Raw genomic sequence first — 15,836 nt, forward strand, 5'->3', positions numbered from 1 at the left:
TCTGTCCATTTATTTTGCAGATAGTGTGAAATGAGATATTTTGTTGAATGGATTGACTCTTAGTTTGGGCGAGTATGACAAAATGTATTTATAAGGAATATCTAGTTTCTTCATTGGGATCTGAGAGTAGCTATGACTTACAAATATCATACTGTAATAACATTTTCCCGATAGTAGATATATCAGGATAATTTATATATGTCATCTTATAATAACTGTGCTATAATAGTATTATAACACTCTGGATTTGTCCCATAAAACTGTTAGATTACAGCCCCAAATTACATAAAGTAATATGACTGAACTAATTGACCACAAGGGTTCATAATTTAAGCTAACCACTGTAGATGGTGGAGCTTACATAAGAGGTCCCATCTCAACAATCGATGATAAGAGATGAATGTTCCCCAAAATATACAGTGAGCGTTCTAATACAAAACTGAAGTGTAGTGGTAGCAAAATACTATTGTAATGTGTAAAGATAGAGTTGGTGAGATGACTGAAATGTGTGGTTGTTGGAAACATAGGAAATCTTGAGTATGAGAGTTTTCAAAGGTAATGTGAGTATACACAGTAGCATTTTCTGTTGATAAAAGACGCTTTTGTGGTAATAGGACTAAGAATAATTGTTTCTTAGAAGAAGATTTAGTACACGGTATCACTTACAACTATTCAGAGGAACCAAGACCAGCAAGTTTCTGTCCTTAAGGTTAAGATTCCAACTTCGCTGAAATCATTAAAAAAATAGTGAGTTTGTATCTCAAATTTTTCATATTCAGTGCATTTTTCTAAATAATGATAGGATTTTGAGTACTTGTTTTACTTGAGAAGTAATTGTGTGGTTCTTTGCTATCTCTTCCCATGAAGTAATAGAATGTGTATGATTTTGGTCACAAAATTGGTAAGTCAGGAACTAATTTGCAATACAACTATGCTGTCATGGAATCGATGGTAAATTTAAAAAAATGTTTAGTGTGCACTTCAATGTATATTTTGCAGTTGTTGGATGCAGAGTTTTATATATTTATTAGATCGACTTTGTTGGTTGGGTTGTTTAAATCTCCTCTCCTATGTCTTTATCCTTTTTGTCTGCTTGTTCTGTACCTGAGAGAAATGTGTTAATCTTCCATTATGATTGTGGACTTGCTTCTAGTAGTCCTTCAGTTTATGCTGTGTGATTGTGAGCGTGTCATGAGGCTATATTATTAAATTAAGGTCGGTTTTGTAATTATTGTATATTCCTGGAGAATTGTCCTTTTTATCTGTGTCTTTATTTCTAGAAATGCTTTTTACCTTAAAGTCTAATTTGATACTATTTAGATTTTAATCCAGTAGTATCTTAATGACATCTTTTTTCCTGCACTTTCAAACTTTCTGTGTCCTTTTGTTTTTAGGTGTATCTCTTGTTAACAGCACACAGCTAGATTTTCTTTAAAAAATCTAGTCTCCCAGACTTTTCTCCTTCAGTTTTTAGATGTTGTAAATTTTGCTTAATGAACATTCTTGTACATGTTTATGCTCCACATGAATTTCGTGGTTATAGGGTGCAAACATTTAGTTACAGAAGATAACTGCCAATAGTTTTACACACTTGTGCCAATTTTACACCACCACCAGAAGTGTATGACAGCGCTGTTGATTCATTTAAGTGCCCAAAGTTGGCATTGTGAGTTTCGTTAAGTTGTACCCATTCTTATTTTACTTAGCATAATGCTCTCAAGGGCCATCTAAGTTTTTCCCAAACTGCAAGATACCATTTTTTTAAATGGCTGAATTGTACCCCATTGTAGTCTTCTAGTCTTTCAACAGAGCCTTTGTCCATGTACCTTTAACATAATTTCTGGTGGGTGTGTGTGTGTATGTGTGTTACTATTTAGACCTACCATCTTATTTTGTGCTTTTTGACAACATGTTCCATGTTTCTTTTTCTCATCTTCTTTTGAATTATTTCTTCTCATTCCATCCCACCATCACTTGTATTAATTTGGACTGTATATAAACTAGATGACAGTTTTTTAGTGATTGTCCTAATTACAGCATGCCCGCTTAGTAAAGCCTAAAGTTAATACTTTCACTGTTCTCTCAGACAATCCAGTGACCTTGGAACATTTATTTCCATTTATCCTCTTTCTGATTTGCTAGGACTTAATTTATCTTTCTCTCTTTTAATACCGTAAAGCATCATAATTATTTTATGCAATAAACATTGCTTCCCCCCCCCATATTTATCACCTTTGTTCTCCATTCCTTCTTACATGTCTAAGTTTCCATTTGAAATTACTTTTCTTTTATCTTAAATATATGTTTTAGAAAAACCTCAACATTACAGACATTTTGGGCTTGTTATTTTTTTGTTGTGGGGAACTGACGGCATTGTGGGATGTTTAGCAGCGTTCCTGGTCTGTCTACTGGATGTCAGTAGCACCCCCCATCGTGACAACCCACAAGAAGTCCCCAGGTGTTGCCAGATGTTCTGGGAGGGCGGGAAGATTGTTCCTGGGCTCTCTGTTCCATTGATCCGTGTGTCTGTTTTTATACCAGTACCATGCTATTTTGATTAATACTGCCTTGCAGTATAGTTTGTTATCAGGTAGCCCAGAAATAAACCCACGCCTATTTGGTCAATTAATCTATGACAAAGGAGAACTTCTAGCAAACCTGTCCAACCTTTGCCCTCGACGGAGACATTATCTTTATTATTCTGGACAGCAAACAGATCTGCACTTTGCCCTGCAGGGAGATACTAATTTGTCTTCCAAAACTGTTCACCATAAAAACATCCTTGAAAAGACAGTCCAGAACGAAAGTTGTCAATGCCTCTGCTCAGAAGAGTCATAGAAACACCAGACCCATAGAGAATTGTCTCTCAACCAGAAGGATGTATCTCCTCTTTGTTCCACCTTCGCCCTGTTTCTCGCTTCACAACATTTTTTTCTAGATGACAGAAAACTAGATGATTTTACTGTTTTACTTTTGCCACACATACCCTCGTCTCTTTCCACACACCCCCATGTACTCTCATTTTGGTGTGAATTTCTGCTTTTCAGCCAGGCTTTTTAAGAACAAATAAATGCCATATGTTGAGACATGTGTTCTGAAACAGTATATTCGAATCTCTTGAATTGGTATCTTTGTGATGGGCTCTGAATACAGTAACTATGTCTGTTGTGTCTTTTTTTATCTTAAAGATCTAACGCAGCATCTGCCCATGTAATTGTTAAGTCTTGTTATCTGTTTAATCCAAACTCAGACCTGATATTCAAAAGATAATATTGCTTAGATTTGCTTGTCTACACACACACACACACACACACGATTCTCTAGAGTAGTGTTTCTCAAAATATGATACACATTCCACCACTGGTGGTATTACAGATCTCTTTAGATGATACATGGATGAACATTTTTAATGTATTGAATTCAAAGATATCAGTTCTCTTTATTTGAAAGTTAGGGCATTGGCTGGAACAAGATAGGTGTCAACAATGAGAATGGCCCTACTAAAACTTAGAGCAGAAAACATTCTCCTTGGCCATGCTGGCCTGAGGTCCTGAAAGGTTTAGTAATTTGCCTAGCCTCACAGAGCTAGTGAGTGCCTTTAGCTGAAATTCATCCCAAGCCCGTCTGACTCCAAAGCCTGTGTGCCTTCTGGAATTAGAAGACTTTGAATTCAAACTTTGGCTAAGTAGAGACTTCTCTCCTATGCCACTCTTAACTCCTCACGCTCCCTTACCCCAGTGCTTGTGGTCCAGGAATCCCTAGGCAGCTGAGGAGTATGCTAATTTTTGCCCAGTTACTTCTTTAAGAGGAACTTTGGGCTCAGCTACCCCATGGAGTGAGAAGAAATCAGGATCCTTAGCTCCCAATTTAACCAGAGCAGCTCCAGAAAAATCCCTTTCTTTCTACTTCTAAAATCTCCTAAGAGGAGTTCTATGTTTGGAGCCGTAGTGTACTAGCAGTTTCTCCGTCTCTAATATCTAGAACTGCACTGTTCAATATGGTAGCCACAAGGGGATATTTCAGTTTTAATTACTTAAAATTCAGTAAAATTAAAAATCAGTGCCTCGGTGACACTACCATTTCAGATGCTTGATATTCACGTGTGGCTAGTGACTGGGTGGTACCGATATATAGAACATTTTCATCATTGCAGAAAGCTCTGTTTGCGTTGAAAAGTAATGCGTGGAGGCTGCCTTTCAACCTCAGGTTAAAATTGGAGGACTAGCTCTTCATTTCCTCTTTTGAGAGAGGTCTCAGGATTTAGATTATCAAGTTTGAGGGTGGGAGTGGGAAGACACCAGGCTTGGGAGCCTGAGTGACGAGATTAGAACAGTGATTATAGGGGGGAGGGACAGCTACAAGCTAAAACAAAGGTGCCTTTTCTCCTTTTCCACCTGCAGACCCACAGTCTGCACCGTATCACAAGGATGGCTGGAAACCCTGGAGGAATGATTGCTTTCATCCTTTTAGAACTGTAAATTAATCCCATCGAGGCTCTCCTCATTAACTGAGTGATTGGCTTAAGTTGGGGTCCGAAAGGTAAGGGGACTTTTCATTTATTATTTGTGAGTGTAATTGTAACTCTAGAACTAGATTCTTGAGATTTGTGAATTCTCTGTTTATTTTACTCTTCAATTTCTGTATCCCCATATTGGGGTACTGTCAAAGAGAAACAGAACTGGACGTTTGTGAAAGGCAGTAAGACAGATCTCATTCAGACTAATGCAGTAGAGAAGAGAGACTCCAGCATAAATTGAGCTCAGCTCTTTTGGAACAAAAGGTGGGTGGATGGCTTCTGAAACCCAAGGGCATGCTGAAGGAAAGGTGCCTCTGTTTGCTAATTGGTGCTTAGATCCCTACCCTCTCAGACTGGGAGACAAGGGCCCTACTCCTTCTTGATTGTGTTCAAGAGAAAGACATTTCTGGGTTGTAGAAGAATTACGTCCTAAGGGTTGGAGAAGGGATTTACAACTGCACGTTTTCTAAAGTGTATGCTCCAAGAAAAGTGAGGTCAGGGACCTGTAGTCAGGTTTTTGGCTGGAACAAACAGTGAATTCTTTTGGCAGCACTGAGCTTTCTGTCCCAGGCAGGCATTATAAGGAGGTGGGGGCATCCCAGGGACATGGCCTTGAGCTGGTGGAAGCTGTGCTGCCGAGTTTGGTCATGTTCTTGGAGGTGTGGGGAGGTTGGATGGAGTCATTTGTTCTGAGAGTTTACATTTCTCAGTAGTTGGATAAAATTTTACATGCAAAATTTCATAGCTTGGGCATTTTGGAGGATGAGAGACTGGAATTTAATCCAGTCTTGGGAAGGGGAAAAGACCCTTCAGTGAAAGGAAATAAGGCATTGTTTTGGGGGCCTAATGCAACTAGAGGAGCAGTCAGGAAGGTGACTTTCAGGACCTGAGAAGCAATGTTGGATTTTATTTTGTGATTTAAGTCCAAGATGAATGGTATGAACCAGAGTAGTTTAGAGGAAGGCAAGAGATCTCTGTTAAATGAAAATACCTGAAAAAGTTTCTTGGAAGAGGTAGAACCTGAGCTCAGCCTTGAGGGGTGATGGGTGAGCTTTTCTTGGTTTAGCATTTTAATTGTGGTATTTCCATGAAACCTTATCTGATTTCCACAGAAATAAATTATAATTTCATGATTCAGTTATTTACTTGAAATACTTGATTTTTATTTAAAGATACTGCCCAAAGTAGGTATTTCTCTTACTTTTTGACTCTTGATTGGTTTTCAATCAAATCTCTTCAGAATAATGTGTTCTAGAGAGCCTCCACATTTTTGCACAGTCAATTCCTCTGCCCAGAATGCCTTTCAACCCCCTTCCCCATACACACCTTCAGGGAATTATCCATCCTTCAAGACGCAGCTGAATAGCACCCTTTCTCTGCTCCCACAGCACAGTACTTTCTACTTGTCCTCCGAGAGCTCTTATTCTATTTGTTGTAATGAGTTTGTACTCTCAGTCCCCTCATGCGCTCTCCGGCCCATAGAACATACCTAATGTTTGGTGAATAGGTGTGGTTAAATATAATAAGCTCTGAAATGTGTTTTCCAGTGTTAAGAACTCTGGTATCTTATGTGCATAGGTACAATATATATTTTGTTAATTGAATTTTTATTTGTTCTTAGATGTCATTAAGAGGATCTGCGCCAGTGACAATTGTACCTCTTCCTGGAGACAAAGTACAGGTTCAGGGGGTCATCCAGACAGCTCAGTCTTCTGTAATTCACCCACCACACGTGCAAACGGTACAGAAATTCAAAGACTTAGTGGCTGAGAGTGGGGACTTTTGTACCCCGAGTCTTCGGGCACATTGAAGTTGCTATAGTTATTAAAAAGCCAAGATAATAAAGTTGTCCTAGAAATTAGACTTTAGAACAAATAAGGAAAATAGAAAAGTTTTAGAATTTCTAGTTTCATGTAATATACTATCCACTGAAAACAAGACAATTTTGGAGGAAATTATTGCTTAGAACTTAAGGAAATTACTTTGAGAGAAAGCACTGTTTTTTTATCCCATTGGTATCTGTTATTCATGAAAGAGAGAATTCTGAAGCAAGGGTGATGATATGAGCATCTTAGCAAAACAGGAAAGTCTCTACCTTGTGCTTTATGGAGGTCAAATAAAACAGAGTCCTCACACACTAGAGGAAAGTTCTTATATCTACCTTCATATTAACACCTGACAACACTAGGACGGAAAGAGCCATCCTTGGTTCCTTTTCTTCCTATTCTTCCTCCATTTTATCTTCTGGCTCTTGTGAGTATATCATATGCTTTCGATCATCTCTCATTTTTTGAAGAAGCCATCCTAGAAGAAAAGCTGTATACCTCATTTTCCATCCTGAATATATAGTAGCTACAGTGTTGTCAGCTAGAGCTGCATCTTTATGTGGTTTTCCTATATGAAAGGTGGCTGCTGCGTGGATTTTTGAGTTTTTGTATGAAGATTTTCTTCTTCTTTGCTGGTGCTATCATTAAAGAGAAATGCTTGCTCTTAGTTATAAGTAATCATTAGTTTTAGAAATTATTTTCTTTCTTGAGTTCAGTGGGAGGCTTTGGAGTAAACTTAGGAACAGTGAAAACAGTTGAAGGTTTAGATTAGAAATGGTATATCCAGTGGTGCTTGAGAACACATAAAAGTGACTGATTTTTCTTATTATTCTGTTAGTATTCATTACTATTACTACTACTTAATTATAGGTTATGACCAGCTCTGTTCTTTTCTATAAAAAGATAAGATTTAATGTAAGCTATAAATAAGTAGCTGTACACTAGAACTTGTTTTTGAAGGAGATTATAGAACATAAAACCAGCTTCTCTGGAAATTTAAGATCTAAGTCTAAATAATTTAGGGGAAGGCTTTCTATAGATAGTAATGTAGAGAATTGATTTGTTGTGTCCTTTATAGAAGCCTGTTTGGATTATTTTATTTTTTAAAGTGAAGATGAAGTCAGGTGTCACAATGCAACTTGAGACATGTGGGGAAATTGAATACATTCTAAAAATTGAAAGTAACTTGTTTTAAGATATTGTAAGATAATTGTTATCACTTAAAACATGCGTATGGTTATTGTGTTAACATTGTTTTAAAGGGTTTATTATTAATAACAGTTAACATTTACTGTGTCTTGTGTGCCATGCACTAAGTGCTTTACATATATTAAGTCATTTAATTGTGAAGTGAGGTAAAGCTAATTATTACAGATTTTTAAATTGCATATGTTTATACCTGCCCTTACTGGTGACCTCCACCTTGTTAAATCTAATGGTCTATTTTGTCTTTCTTTACTTCACCTGTTCGCACCATTTGATATGGTTGGTCATCCTTTCTCCTCAGTACACTGTCTTCTCGAGTTTTCCAAGGACACCTCACTCATTTGGTATTCCCTATACCTCACTGGTGGCTTGTGCTCTGTTTCATTTGCTCGTTCCTCCCCCTTCTTCCCAACCTCGTAAGGTTAGAGTGTTTCTGGGTTTTGTCCTTGGTCCTCATCCAGTCTTAATGGCTTTAAGAACTATCTAAAGAGCTATGACTGCCAAATTTATCTGTGGCCCAGACTTTTCCGCTGACTCACAGGCTTGCATATTCAGCAGTCTCTCCTCAAGGTCATTATCGAATAACTAGATATTAGTTGGATATCTAATAGCATTTCAAAGTTAGCATGTCAAAAATTCAAATCAGATAGCATTAATGATAAAAAAAACTTTGAGTAATGTGCATCAGTGTAGAAAGAGGGCAGAGATCAGAGATTGGTCTTTACAATGCTAGTGAAATAGTATTGCTTTATTTGGGGGTTATACTCACTTCTTAGTTCTGAGCATGTTGTGCTGTGTGCTCCTTTAATTAGTTTGGGCTCCTGAAATAAACTTTCTCCTTTTTCCATTTCCTTTTGTTCCTTTCTTTTAGACCTTAGATTTAATGACAAGGGAGTTTGGGTGGTAGAAGAAAGATCATTTTAAATTATTTTTCCACCTGCATTGTTCATCATAGTAAAACCAGTTCTGTTTTTCAGGTATCATCTTTATCAGAAAGTGAGGAATCTCAGGATTCATCGGATAGTATAGGCTCCTCGCAGAAGGCCCACGGCATCCTAGCGCGGCGCCCGTCTTACAGGTGAGTACTCGCGCATGAAACCCTGCGTGTGGTGTGATACAGAATGATTTCTGTGGTGCCGTGGAAAAGCAAACGACATAAAGAGGGAGCATATGTTTGTATAGGAAGGATTTGTTAAAAGAAACAGATTCAAGCCAGTTCTGAAGGGCCCAAGTTGCTCAGCTGAAGAGGAATTTAGACTTATCTTTTGCAGAGTATTAGATTTCCACATTTCGTTTTACATAGTTAACTTTAATGGCACTTTAATAGCAAGTTATGAAAGAAGGGCTATAGATTTTAGGAATTGAATTGCTTTGTGTTCCCTTTCTTAACTTGCTAACCCTGGGCCTTTGCTCCTTCTGTGTCCCTTTGCTGAAGTGCATTGTTCTACATTCTGCACAACTCATGCATATACTTGAGGCCTCATTTCCTCCTGAAGCCTTTTCTGATTGCTTTCTCTCTGACCCCCCAAGACCAGGTTAGGGTTTTCTTCTGTGGCATCCTTTTCCTGACCTCTGTTACAATCCTTATCCTGTTGAAATTCCAGTTTATTTAAAGGCATGGCCCATGTATTCTTTTTTTGTGACCATACAAGATTATTTATTGAATGGAGAGCTGGAAGTAGTACAACTAAATGACAGAAAGCCATTAAAATAATCTGAGTGATTTCAACTGGGGATAGTGCTTTGGAGTGGATAAATTTGAGACACTTCTGTAATATTAGGTTTGTGCAAAAGTAATTGTGGTTTAAAAGGCTAAAAATAATTGCAAAAACCGCAGTTTTGCACCAACCTAATAAAATTGACAAATCTGGTGACTAGGTGGTAGGAGGAAAGGGAGACAAAAGGATGAAACCCTGTCTTTGAAACATAAATAAATGCAGTAATATTTTAGATGTTATAAAAGAACTATATATATGGTATAGTCATTCCTGCCTGGTGGCATGAATGGGAAAGACTTCATAAAAGATGTGATTAGCTCACCATCAATCTGATAAATTTTGAGAAGTGGGGCAGGAAGGGGTTTTATAAGGCAGGAAAAGTGCTGCTTAGGCTGAGGGAGCAGTGGAATCAAAGGTAGGTTGGCCTGTTCTGGGAATTGGGAATTTAAGGTGCAGGGAGGAAAAGGACGTAGCAAGAAAAGGTATACAGGAGTCAGATTGCTTAGAACCCTGTTACAGAATGGAAAGAAATATACAAGGCAGAAACAAGTAAGACAGCAACGGGTCTTCTAGTTCACAAGTTGGCCTCTGTATACAGAGGGCAAGAAGAGACGAAAGAGGCAGACCACTCCAGACTGGTAGGTAGCAGGTTTAATAAGCAAAGGAAGTTACTTACGGGGCTTCTCTTAGGCAATTGCAAGATGAGTAGATCCTCGCTCTGTCTTACAAGTTGAGTTCAGCCTGCTGGCTGCTGCAGTTTGTCCCTGTTTCCAGGCATCAGCAGGAATCTCCTTCATTCTTTTCTATAGGCCGCCACAGGAATGGGGGGCATTTGGAGGCTCTGTATACTCTACTGGGTCTGTTTCTGTCATCTCTGCCACAGTACCCAACCCAGGCTTTCTAGGGTTAGACTCATCTAACGCACATGGTGGTCCAGCTTGCGAGCTTTAATCTGCTCCCCTAATGTTGTTGCCTTCTCAGAGGTGGCGTGTTGCTCAGATCCCCAGCCCCACATGGGCCCCTTTTTCACCAACCTCTTATAAAGGAAAGAGGCAGGTAGGGAATAAAAGTCCTTAAAACCCCCAAATTCCTAGAAAGCTTTGCATGTCCTTCTAGTTCTTAGGGGTCAAACAGGGTTTTACCTTATCAATCACAGCTTCTGGGACAGCACATCTTACCAACCAAACAACTCCCCAAAACTTACGATGGTGCCTGGGCCTTGAATTTTCTGCAGGTTCACTGCCCATAGCCCTCACAGATATTCTAGCAAAGTGTACAGAGTGTCCTGAAGCAGAGATAAGTCTTCTTATTAACGTTATATCATCAGTGTAATAACCCCATTTTACTGATGTGGGGGGCAGAACAGGGACACACTGTGGGGCTGGGCACATAGCATTGGGTAGCACTTGATAGGTCCATGAATGCCCCTCCCATGTGAAGGCAAAGTGAGCTCAGTTATTAGAAACCTGTATTTGTCAGAATCTTTCCTATGAATCTCCTTGAAGATGAAGCACTTTTGCAGATATATTCGCAAAGCTTCAGAGTGAAACAGTAACTGTCTATAAATGTAAAAAGACTTTAAAATGGTCATGGTTAAAAGTCTCAGTAAGTGTTCATTATAATGCAGTTGATAAGGACACTTGGTTATTTCTGTGACATACATTTTAAAATCATGACTGATGACATTATACCGGGACATACCAGATTTTTAGGAATTTAATAAAAACACACCCTATAGAAAGTTTATTATTTCTGTGTTTAATAAAATTTAATTCTGTGTTTAATAAAAACACACCCTATAGTTTATTATTTGACAATACTTCCCATGTAATTTAACATGTCAAATGAGTTTAATTAGTTTAACATCTATCCTATAATGAGAGAGAACAGATCTTTTGAGATGTTCTAGGAACCGTCCGAAAATCCCAGAGTTAGTTCAAAGTCAACAAGACATCATTTAGAATTTGATTCTTGGGAAGTTTGTCAAAAACATCAGAAGGTTTTAGAACACTTGATTAAATAAGATCATAAGTCATTGTGAAATAGTACTTACTGATCTGTTTAACCAATGTGACAATTAAAGAACTTCAAAGGCAGATACAGAAAATTACATCCTTATTAAAAAAAAAACTTAGCTCTTCCAAAGAGAAGACTCAGTTTTTTTAAGTAATCCTTACCAATAACAAACAGTCCAAGAAAATCTTGTCCTTTTAGCAGATGAAAGAAAATTAAGTTTTATTTATTTTTATTTTTCAATTACAGTTGATAGACATTTTATTAGTTTCAGGTGTACAACATAGTGATTAGATATTTACATATTTTATGAAGTGATCCCCTGATAAGTCTAGCGCCCATCTGACACCATACAGTTATTACAATATTATTGAGTATATACCCGAGGCTGTACTTGACATCCCCATGACAATTTTTAACTGCCAGTTTGTACTTCTTAATCCCTTCACCTTTTCATACAGCATTCCATCCCCTTCTTATCCTGTCTGGTAAGCATCAAATTGGTCTGTGTATCTATGAGTTTGTTTCTGTTTCATTTGTTTTTTTAGATTCCACATACAAGTGAAATCATATGGTATTAGTCTTTCTCTGACTTATTTCACTTAGCATGATACCCCTAGGTCCATCCATGTTGTCAGAAATAGTAAGATTTCATTCTTTTTTATGACTGAGTAATACTGTATATCTGTACAACATCATCTTTATCCAGTCGTCTATTGATGGACACTTAGGTTGCTTCTATATCTTGGCTGTTGTAAATAGAAATATTTACAATAACTAGTGAACATAGGGGTGCATATATCTTTTCAAATTAGTGTTTTGAATTTCCTCTGATAAATACCCAGAAGTGAAATTGCTGGGTCATAAGGTACCGTGTTTCCCCGACAATAAGACCTAGCCGGACAATCAGCTCTAATGCGTCTTTTGGAGCAAAAATTAATGTAAGACCCAGTCTTATTTTACTATAATATTTTACTATAATATTAGACCGGGTCTTATATTAATTTTTGCTCCTAAAAGATGCATTAGAGCTGATTGTCCGGCTACGTCTTATTGTCAGGGAAACGTGGTAGTTCTGTCTTTAATTTTTTTGAGGAATCTCCAAGTTCTTTTCCATAGTGGCTGCACCAATCCGCAGTCCCACCAGCGGTGAACAAGGGTTCCCTTTTCTCCACATCCTCATCAATACTTGCCATTTATTGATTTATTGATAGCCATTCTGACAGTTGTGAGGTGATATCTCACTGAGGTTTTAATTTGCATTTCTCTAATGATTAGTGGCGTTGAGCATCTTTTCATATCTATTGGCCATCTGTACATCCTCTGGAGAAATGTCTATTCAGGTCCTCTGCCCATTTTTAACTGGATTGGTTTTTTTTCCTGGTGCTGAGTTATATGAGTTCATAATAAATTTTGGATATTAACCCCTTATTGGATGTATTATTGGTGAATATCTTCTACCATTCACTAGGTTGTCTTTCCATTTTGTTGGTTTCCTTTGCTGTGCAAAACCTTTTTAGTTTGATGTAGTACCATTTGTTTATTTTTTCTTTTGTTGCCCTTGTCGGAGGAGACATATCCAAAAAGATATTGCTAAGAGTGATGTCAGAGAGTTTACTGCCTATGTTTTCCTCTAGGAGTTTTATGGTTTTGGGTCTTACATTTAAGTCTTTAATCCATTTTGAGTTTATTCTTCTACATGGTGTAAGAAAGTGGTCTAGTTTCAGTTTTTTGTGTGTATCTGTCCAGTTTTCCCAACACCATTTATTGAAGAGACTGTCTTTACCCCATTGCCTCCTTTGTCATAGATTAAATGACCACATAGGTATAGATTTATTTCTGGGCTCTCTAATTGTGTTCCATTGATCTATGTGTCTGTTATGCCAGTACCATGTTGTTTTGATTACTACACCCTTGTAGCATAGTTTGAGATCAGGTATAGCGTGACATCTCTAACTTCGTTGTTTCTCAAGATTGGTGTGACTATTTGGGGTCTTTTGTAGTTCCATATAAATTTTAGGATTATTTCTTCTAGTTCTGTATAAAATGCAATTGGTATTTTGATTGGGATAGTATTGAATCTATAGATTGCTTTGGGTAGTTGGACATTTTAATGAATTGGACATCATTAAATTAAATTAAATAAATGAAATGCTTTCATTTATTTGTATCTTGTTCAGTGTCTTATAGTTTTCTGAGTATAGGTCTTGTATCTCCTTGGTTAAATTTATTTTTAGGTATTTTATTTTTTTGATGCAATTGTAAATGGGATTGTTTTCTTAATTTCTCATTCTGATAGTTCGTTATTGGTGTATAAAAATACAACCGATTTCTGAATCTTAATTTTGTATCCTGCTACTTTACTGAATTAATTTATTCTAATAGTTTTATGGTAGGATCTTTAGGATTCTCTATATAGTATCATGGCATCTGCAAATAATGACAGTTTTATTTCTTCCTTTCCAATTTGTATGCCTTTTATTTTTCTTGTCTGATTGTTGTGGTTAGGACTCCCAATACTATGTGGTGAAAGTGGAAACTTTGTTTCAAAGCAAGTAAATAGAGCTCTTTTACAATCTAATTTTGGTAATACACTGCAGAGGTAGGAAAATATCACATAATATCTAACATATATCCATAGACATATATAAACATATAGACAGATACATATGGACTTCATTCTTTCACCTGAAACTTTTGCCATTACTCAGGTGTACAACAATACAAAACTCACTAGTTTATAAATAACCATTGAATCCAAATTTTTTCAGGAAGACAGAACAAGTTAAGGTTACTCGCTTATGTGGTTAAAGCTTTTTACTAGTATTTGCTGAGAAGACTTGAGATTTGTGTTTGCCCTTGTAAAGGCTTTGGTCAAGATTTTAGGTAAGGAGCTGCTACAGTATATCTTGCCTGTATCTTACAAAAATCCTCTTCACCCCCTATTTTTCTTCAGTCTGTGTGAGTGGTGTTGTAGTTATCTCCCGGGGTGTGGACATTTCAGACATGATAAGATTTATAACTTCAAGGGACAGGGCAGAATGCTGGTTTTCTCCTAGCAGTTTCCGGCGTATGTGTGTGTTACCGGAAGTCTAGTGTAAGTACTACTGTGTAAGAACTACTCAGGGTGGCCCTGTGCATTAGCGGCCGGCAGCATGGGGCCCTGCATTTGTTTCATTGTCAGTCACCCACCGCACGTCCTCCCCGTCGCTCTCACTTTCCCAGAGGTTTTACCTCTTGGCATCCTAGTCAGGTTTTGTCACAGTGCTGGCATCTCAATCCATGACCCTTGTGACTCTTTTCTTTGCAAAATGTCACACTAAGTTCTCTAGCTGATTATTCTGCTCTCCCTCCTTGTCTGCTAGTCCCAAAGCTAGCAGAATAGCGGACATCTGTCTGCCCTTCTCTAACCTCAGCCCTTCCTCAAACTTTTTAACTTGAGCTTTAGCCTCGAGTTGGGCATCAGTGGCCAGCTGAACTGCCCACAGTACAGGCCAGCCCACTGCAGCAGCCATTAGATTTTCTTCTTTGCCACAGTGAACTATGTGCAGTTTCTTAAAAGCATTTTCAGGATTCCCCATGCTCGTGCAGTGGTCCATACGCACCTGACATATGAACCACCTCTTCCCACACAGAGGTCAGTGGCCATCTTGGGATTTCCCCCCACAGATGCCTCTTTCCCCAGGCCCATTTCTTTGGTCCTCTGGTTGGCCTGTCAGTTGTTAGTTGGCATACTCGCCCCTGCACACAGAGGGCAAGGGGAGGCTAACGAAAGAGGCAGACCACTCCAGATTGGGAGATGGCAGGTGTAATAAGCAAGAGAACTTACTTGTGAGGCTTGTTTTGCGTGGCCACAAGACGAGTACATCTCTGCCCTATCACCAGAATCTTAAAAGATTATATAGAGGCCTTAACTGGCATCTGTATAGTCATATAGACCATCCAGATACTCTCAACACCACCTTACTCTCTCAAGGCTATGTCCTTGGAACAGATCCCACTGTGAGAATGATAAGCAGAGCATACATTCCAAGGACAGGGGAAAGGATGAGGATTTGATTGCCCAGGTCCAGTTTATGGGTCAACAAGCAGTTATATCCTCTGGATCTACCTCCTCCAACACGTCTGTTGAGCTCTCATATTCATTACCGTTAGACTCGCATTAGTCTGTTAATAGCAGTCACGAAAAGAATACAGAGTTTAATTTCCAAACAATGGGGTTCTCCTAGCACAAAACAATTAGCTCCTGGATAAAATGCTTATTAATGCATTGTGCATTTATAGGAAATAATAGAAATCTCTTATCACCCTACCCCAATAAACATAAAAACCATATATACACAAATACATAAGTTGAAACCAGAATGGGAAGCAGAAACAAGCATGAAAACCAAGGTACACCCATTACTGTAGGTCTACTGCAGGAAGGTTGAATCTGAGATTTCTGTATTAACCTAGAATACCTGCAGAGGACTAGAACATCTGAAAGGAAGCTTCCCCAAATTAAGCTTTCTGGATTACCACAGATTAGGATCAACCACATATGAATTCACAGTC

The 15,836-nt window shown here is 38.1% G+C and overlaps 1 protein-coding gene across 7 annotated transcripts in view; it reads left to right on the plus strand.

The window, feature by feature from the left end:
- Positions 1-15,836, plus strand: part of ATF1 (activating transcription factor 1) — a 48,916-nt gene that overhangs the window by 17,518 nt on the left and 15,562 nt on the right. For 3 of the 7 annotated variants that reach the window (XM_033117806.1, XM_033117809.1, XM_033117805.1), the window contains 2 exons: positions 6,138-6,257; positions 8,526-8,626. In XM_033117806.1, coding sequence (XP_032973697.1) covers positions 6,138-6,257; positions 8,526-8,626 — 221 coding nt within the window. Of the gene's footprint in view, positions 1-4,400; positions 4,540-6,137; positions 6,258-8,525; positions 8,627-15,836 lie in introns of all 7 variants that reach the window. The other 4 variants (XM_033117807.1, XM_033117808.1, XM_033117811.1 and 1 more) reach the window with 2 other exon arrangements.

The sequence above is a fragment of the Rhinolophus ferrumequinum genome, chromosome 10, assembly GCF_004115265.2.
Source record: "Rhinolophus ferrumequinum isolate MPI-CBG mRhiFer1 chromosome 10, mRhiFer1_v1.p, whole genome shotgun sequence".
Lineage (NCBI taxonomy): Eukaryota > Metazoa > Chordata > Mammalia > Chiroptera > Rhinolophidae > Rhinolophus > Rhinolophus ferrumequinum.